This window comes from Rana temporaria, chromosome 5 (assembly GCF_905171775.1).
Source record: "Rana temporaria chromosome 5, aRanTem1.1, whole genome shotgun sequence".
Lineage (NCBI taxonomy): Eukaryota > Metazoa > Chordata > Amphibia > Anura > Ranidae > Rana > Rana temporaria.
The window spans coordinates 35304359-35311844 of NC_053493.1; the positions used below are offsets into that span (position 1 = coordinate 35304359).

Here is a 7486-nt window from a genome sequence, read left to right on the forward strand (position 1 = left end):
TCTGAAAAGCAAAAAAAAAAACAAAAACAGAAACTATACTTATTAGGAAAAAAACACTGCATTTTTCCAGGGGCATGAAAATATACATTTAGGAAGCTAAAAATCAGACATACTCAATATATATTGAAATCTGGAGACCAAGCAAGCAGGACGTTTGGTGGTGAATTAAAAAAGGGTTTTGTGGTGGTGTGGGGGGGTTACCCTAAAGTCGGTATTTATAGTAAAAATTTAAAGGCTTAAAAAAAAAAAAAGGAGGTTGTAATAAAATAGCTATTGAAATAAAAAATCATATGCAAGACAGTTGATTAGCTTATGTGTGGTTCTAAGTAGGATTTAAAAAAAAAAAAAAAAAAGCCTTGTGGTATACTATATGGCTCTTAATAACTGTATTAACTCCAATTTAAAGCGTCCATTACAAGCTTTTAACCACGTACAAAGCAAGATTGCCTTCATTCCACAGCAAAATTTACTCCACGCCCTGTTGCTATAAACACGCTGCTATGCAGGAAGGGAAAGGAAAAAAAAAAAAAAAAAGAAAAGAGGGACAAAATAATACATTCATTTAGCCTATTGTTATCTATCTGTCTAATTAACCCTCAGCACAATTAACTGTGCCCACTTTGGCAATTACCTAGTTAAATCAATCTGTGCTCTGCCAAATGGGGATTCCAAGATTTGTATCAGGAGCTGACAAGGTTAAACAAAGGCGGACCTCGGAGAATTTTTAACAAAAGAATCAACTTTAAGCTTGAAATGAATGAGAATATGGAGAGTCACTAGTTTTACTAGGGCAGAGAAAAGTGCTTTTACACAGTGAGCTCTACAAAGAAGATTTGTTTTTTTTTTTAAATCTAAAATATTTTAAAAAAATAAAAAAATAAAAAAAAAAGGAAATAATTGTAATCCATGTTGACCTCAAATGATATCTTCCAAGTTTTTTTAAGCTTAAAATTTAATGCAAATATTTGAGGATTTTTAATAAAAAAAAAAAAAAAAAAAATGTAAGCAAAAATTACATTTAAAATTATTCTTTAAAAAAGAAAGAAAATAAATAAAAACAATTCTGATGGCAAAGCTTTTTGAAGTCTTAAATTTCAAGCTTATGGATTTTTAATAAAAAAAAAAAAATGTAAGCAAAATTTAAAATTATTCTTTAAAAAAGAAAATAAATAAAAAAATTCTGATGGCAAAGCTTTTTGAAGTCTTAAATTTCAAGCTTATGAAAGGAGAAGCTGTCGGATTGTGAAGAGCCCAAAAAAAATAGAGAAAAAAAAATGGAACTTGATAAAAGGTCATGGTGCAAAAGCTTGTGGAAGGCCAAAAGTTTTTTTTTTTGTTTGTTGTTAGGCTAAAAGATAAAAAGCTGCTTACAAGTGCTATCAAAGTCCTTGTTTGTGAAGAACCACCCCCTCCCAAAAATAAAAGCGTTTTTATCTTTAAGCAGATGGCGTAACAAACCAAATCGTTTTTTTTTTTTTTTTTTAAATCTAAGACCCAAGAAGCCTTAGAACCTCCGAAGAGTTAAAAACATTCTACATTTTCTTTATTTTTCTCTTTAAAAAAAAGGCAAGGTCTGGAGTCATTTAAATACAAAATATACTTACAAAATGTTACAACTATTATTTACATGGAAAAAAAAAACACACACTGTACAAAAAAAAAGGAAGAGTCGAAGGTCAGGGGCCCCTCAGACTGTAGTCTCCCCCTGAAAAAAAAAGGAAGAGTCGAAGGTCAGGGGCCCCTCAGACTGTAGTCTCCCCCTGAAAAAAAAAGGAAGAGTCGAAGGTCAGGGGCCCCTCAGACTGTAGTCTCCCCCTGTTTACTGTTGGTGAGTCTCGTATAAAACTTTCTCCACGAGTTGAGCGTTTTGCCCGACCAAATCCAGAAGCCAGAAGTTATTCCGACAATTAAAGTCATAAGATACTTTATCATAAAGACTGTAAAATCCGGACTCATGGGAGGGTGGTTGGTACTGGGGCAAGGGATGGCATAAGTCTTGCAGGTCTGGCTCACCCAACTTTTCTCCCATTGTTCCCTGAAGGCTTGTTCGTAAAAATAACAAGCGATAACGATGGTGGCGGGGACGGTGTAGAGGACGCTGAAGATCCCGATCCTCACCATCAACTTCTCCAGCTTTTCCGTTTTGGTGCCATCGTGTTTCATGATGGTTCTAATCCTGAAGAGGGACACAAAGCCAGCCAGGAGGAAGGACGTGCCAATGAACAAGTAAACAAAAAGTGGGGCCAATACAAATCCACGCAGGGCATCCACGTTATTGATACCAACGAAGCAAACTCCGCTTAGGATATCTCCGTCAACTTGCCCCACCGCCAGGATGGTGATGGTTTTGATGGCTGGTACTGCCCAGGCGGCCAGGTGAAAGTACTGGGAGTTGGCCTCGATGGCTTCGTGCCCCCATTTCATCCCGGCCGCTAGGAACCAAGTCAGGGAGAGTATAACCCACCAGATGGAGCTGGCCATACTGAAGAAGTAGAGCATCATGAAGAGGAAGGTGCAGCCCTCTTTCTTGGTGCCCTGGGCCAACGTCTTGTAGCCATCCTCGGAAAAACGGTCATTGCAGACCACCTTGTCCTCCAGCAAGAAGCCCGCGATGTAGGCGATGGCCACCATGGTGTAGCACCCGGACAGGAAGATGATGGGCCGCTCGGGGTAACTGAAGCGCTTCATGTCCACCAGGTAGGTCAGCACGGTGAAGAGCGTGGAGGCGCAGCACAGCACCGACCAGATGCCGATCCAGATGCGGGCGAATCGCAGCTCCTCGGGGGCGAAGTACATGAGCCCGTGGACTTTGCCGGCCTCGCAGGGGGCGCCGCAGTCCTTCTCCCCCAGGAAGTGGTAGTTGACGTAGGCGGGCACTTTGAGGGCCCTGGGGCAGCTGAACTTGTCCCGGTAGGGGGATCTGATGTTGGGATTGCTGGTCCAGAGCTCGGGCAGGGCCGGGGTGGGGGTGCCCTTGTCGGACGTGTTCTGCCCCACGCACAGCTCGCCGGCGCCGTTCACGGGAAACTTTTCGCAGCGCAGGCTCTCGGGCCACTGGAAGCCGAATTTGTTCATGAGGGCTTCGCAGCCCTGCCTGGCCCGTTCGCACAAGGACCGGCAGGGCGGCAGAGCCTGCTCCAGCACGGTGCACACCGGGGCGTACATGGAGCACAGGAAGAACTTGAGTTCTGGGGAACATTGGACCTTCACCAGGGGGTAGAACTGGTGCACCTCCAGCCCGGCGTCCTCCTGGTTGGTGTGCCCCAGAAGGTTGGGCATGATGGTCTGGTTGTAGGCGATGTCAGTGCACAGAGGGATGGAGATGGGTTGGCAGTAGCCGTGATCCGGTATAGAGATGCCTTTCTCCCCATTATACTGAGCCGACACCGACACCACCAGCGGCAGGAAGAATGCCAGCAGGCTGCAAAGTTTAGAGGAGTCCCGCCGTGCCATGCCGGGATGATCCCTCGCCAGGACAGTGCAGCAGCATGAAGCTGGCCCGCGGCGGACGGTCCGGTGTTCGCTCACCTTCTCTCCCGCGGACTGCAGACCGGAGCGGAGCGCAACTCACTCTGACCATTTGTGTCAATCCTTCAACTCGTCTGGGCTGTTTCCAGGCTCCCCGCTGCCCGCCTCTTGGCTGGGAGGGAGGAGCCTTGAAACCGACGCCAAGTTGTAATGTGGAAGTAAGGGATCCTCGCGCAACTCTTCCCTGACCGAGCGGCGCCGTTCCATGCTCGGGGAGGGCGGCTGCGCTCCTCTGCATGGAAAGAATGAATAACCGGAGAGAATAGTTTTCATGTCGCTTTATAATGATTAGAAAAGGCGCCTTTCTATGAGACAGGAGACAGCCAAGCTGAACATTATACACTATGCAATATTATTCATAGGCGTGCACAGTGGGGGTGCCAGGTGTGCCTGGGCACACCCCAATCACCCGAGGGGAAGGGGGACCCATTGTGCCCTGTCACACACTACACACCCAGAGTAATCCATATCACTCCTATCCTCCTCACCCCCTTTCTCTTTTACCCCCTTTTGCCTTTCTTCTCTCTCTCACCCCCTTCTCTCTCTCTCTCTCTCTATCTCACCTCTCCCCCCTCCCTCTCTTACCCCCCATCCCCTTCTCTCTCACCCTCTTCTCTCTCTCTCCCTCGCTCTCTCTCTTACCCCCCCATCCCCTTCTCTCTCACCCTCTTCTCTCTCTCTCCCCGCTCCCTCGCTCTCTCTCTTACCCCCCCATCCCCTTCTCTCTCACCCTCTTCTCTCTCTCTCCCCGCTCCCTCGCTCTCTCTCTTACCCCCCCATCCCCTTCTCTCTCACCCTCTTCTCTCTCTCTCCCCGCTCCTTCGCTCTCTCTCTTACCCCCCCCATCCCCTTCTCTCTCTCTCCCCGCTCCCTCGCTCTCTCTCTTACCCCCCCATCCCCTTCTCTCTCACCCTCTTCTCTCTCACCCCCTTCTCTCTCTCTCCCCGCTCCCTCGCTCTCTTACCCCCCATCCCCTTCTCTCTCACCCTCCTCTCTCTCACCCCCTTCTCTCTCACCCCCTTCTCTCTCTCACCCTCTTCTCTCTCTCTCACCCCCTTCTTTCTCTCACCCCTTCTCTCTCTCACCCCCCCTCTCTCTCTCTTTTCCCTCTCCCTCGCTCTGTCTCTTACCCCCCATCCCCTTCTCTCTCACCCCCTTCTCTCTCTCACCCCCTTCTTTCTCTCACCCCTTCTCTCTCTCACCTCCCCCTCACCCCCATCTCTCTCTTCTACCTCACCCCTCTCTCTCTCACCCTCCTCACCCCTTCTCTCTCTCGTTTACCCCCTTCTCTCACCCCCACCTCCCCCTCTCTCTCTCACCCCCTTCTCTCTCTCACTCCCCATCTCTCTCACACCCTTCTCTCTCTCACTCCCCATCTCTCTCACACCCTTCTCTCTCTCACTCCCCATCTCTTTCACCTCCCTCTCTCACTCCCCATCTCTCTCACCTCACTCTCTCTCTCTCTGTCTCTCACCCCTTCTCTCACTCACCCCCTTCTCACTCTCACCCTCACTCCCTTCTCGCTCTCACTCCCTCTCTCTCACCCCCTTCTCTCTCACCTCCCACTCTCTCTTTCTCACCCCCTTCTCTCTCACCCCCTCTCTCCTCTCTCACCTCCCCTCTCTTTCTCTCTCTCAACCCCTTCTCTCAATCCACCTCTCTCTCACCTCCCCCTCATTCTCTCTTACCCCTTCTCTCTCTCTCACCTCCCCCGCTCTCTCTCTTACCCCCCTCATCCCCTTCTCTCTCTCTCTCTCACCTCCCTGCTCTCTCTTATAACCCCCCTCACCCCCTTCTCTCTCTATCTCTCTCACCCCCTTCTCTCTCTCACCTCCCCCTCTCTAACTCCCCTCAACCCCTTCTCTCTCTCACCCCTTCTCTCTCTCTCACCTCCAACCTCTCTCACCCCCTTCTCTCTCTTTCACGGCCCCTCTCTCTCACCCTACTCAGCCAATGGCTGCGCTGCTTTCAATTCATCCGCTCTAGCCAATCAGCCGCCAGGCTGAGTGGCGAAGAGGATCTCGGGACCGAGCGCCGGACTTTCGAGGGGTCAGGTAAGTATAACGGGGGGGGCGGTATTATCTGACGTTTTTTCACCTTAATGCATAGAATGCATTAAGGTGAAAAAGCTTTTTCCTTTACATCCCCTTTAGTAAATGAGGTAAAGCTTCACTTTGCAAGGAATACCCAATCACATGCAAGCAAGATAACAAAAACATATTTTTTGCTTGCACATGATTGGATGATGAAAGTCAGCAGAGTTTCTGCTCAATTACTAAGCTCTTGTGCTATTACTCTTGCAGAGTGCAAATGCACTTAGCAAAGTGCATAGTCTATTTTCCTTTAGAAAATCAACCCCTATGTGTTGCATATTTGTGTTACATTGGCGCCAAGGGGTTAAAGGAGAGGTACAGCTTGTTTGGCTGTACTTCTCCTGTGGATCACAGGAGTGCAGTTTGTTCTGCACTCCTGTGACCCATTTTCAGCAGACAGCGGGCTTCAGTTGATGTCGCAAAGCCCATCCAGGCTCGGGAAAGATTGCGACAATAAAGTAGGGATCTGCCCACAGCCCTGGACTGGCACCTAGCTCAGCCTCTCAACGAGCCGCTGAGAGCCTGAGCCAGGCGCTCCCACCCTCTCCACAGCCCAGCGCACCAGTGAGCGTAGGAGGGGGGAGTGACTGACAGTCTACAGCTATCTGAAAAAAAAAGAACCTCAACTTCTCTTTTAATGCAAAAAATCGGAATATATAACCCAATTTTTTGGTAAAGTATAAAAGATGACCTTACGCGGAGTAAATAAATACATGAAATGCTTTAAAATTGCGCACTCTCATGGAATGGTGACAAACTACGATACTTAAAAATCTCCATAGCAGCGCTTTAAAACTTTTTACAGGATACATGTTTAGAGTTACAGGGGAGGTCTAGTGCTATAATTATTGCTCTCGCTCTAACGTTCCACAGGTCCTCTTTATGGAGAGATCTGGGGTCAAAAAGACCACAAATCTCTCCTTTACCTTTAAAAACAAAAGATAAATATATATATATTATTTTTTGATATTTTGTTTAAAAAAATAATTGTTTACTTCTGCCTTAAACCAGAAGTGATGTCATGGTGTCGCTCTAGTCTTCCAATAGAGACAATCAGAGACGATCTATTCTCTGTTTCCTTCTGTGTCCAGCCAGCCACACCGTCGGATCCTTTAAAATGGTAAAAACTGTGGGCCAGATCCACAGCCAGCCGCCGTAACTTAAATATTGCCATTTAAGTTACACTGCCGCAAAATTTCTACCTAAGTGCCCGATCCACAAAGCACTTACCTAGAAATTTTCGGCTGTGTAACTCAAATCCGGCCGGCGCAAGGCGTTCCTATTCAAATGGGGCGAGTCCTATTTAAATTATGCGCGCTCCCGCGCCGGCCGTACTGCGCATGCTCACGACGTCATTTTCCCGACGTGCTTAGCGCGGTTTTACGTTGCGCCGGGTTTTCAGAATCGCGACGGGCGTAAAAAAAAAATACGAGTTGCGGCGGGAAAAAAAAAAAATTGGAAAAAAAAAAGACGGCGACGCTGGATAGAAGGGTCTACTTTTACAAGGTGTAAACAGTTAAGGCCTTGTAAAAGCAGCCCCAATATTGCGTTTGCAAACTAATACTTACGGAGAAAAAACGAAGCGTAAAAGCTTTGTGGATCTCCGTAAGTGCTAATTTGCATACCCGAAGCGGCATTTCGACGAGAAATGCCCCCAGCAGCGGCCGAGGTACTGCATCCTAAGATCCGGCAATGTAAGTCCCTTACACATGTCGGATCTTCTCCCTATCTCTTGGAAACTGATTCTGTGGATCAGTTCCAAAGATAGAAACAGGGATACGACGGCGTATCAGTAGATACGCCGGCGTATCCCTTTTGTGGATCTGGCCCAACAAGCCTGAAACACACCAGCAAGTCGCAGGAGG

At 47.8% G+C, this 7486-nt stretch overlaps 1 protein-coding gene across 2 annotated transcripts; it reads right to left on the reverse strand.

The window, feature by feature from the left end:
* Nucleotides 1-1465: 1465 nt before the first annotated feature.
* On the reverse strand, nucleotides 1466-3631 carry FZD1 (frizzled class receptor 1). Of its 2 annotated transcripts, XM_040352387.1 has the most exons (2): nucleotides 1816-3631; nucleotides 1466-1760 (listed from the first exon to the last, which is right to left on the reverse strand). In XM_040352387.1, the coding sequence occupies exons 1-2, from the start codon at nucleotides 3451-3453 to the stop codon at nucleotides 1743-1745; spliced, it is 1656 nt and encodes a 551-aa protein (XP_040208321.1). In that variant the 5' UTR covers nucleotides 3454-3631; the 3' UTR covers nucleotides 1466-1742. The 2 variants fall into 2 exon arrangements, with proteins under 2 accessions (XP_040208321.1, XP_040208320.1); XM_040352386.1 differs by having other exon boundaries at nucleotides 1466-3631.
* Nucleotides 3632-7486: the final 3855 nt, after the last annotated feature.

Bases quoted from the DNA above. Each gene is read 5' to 3' on its own strand.
- FZD1 (XM_040352387.1), bottom strand. From the start codon at position 3,453: ATGGCACGGCGGGACTCCTCTAAACTTTGCAGCCTGCTGGCATTCTTC.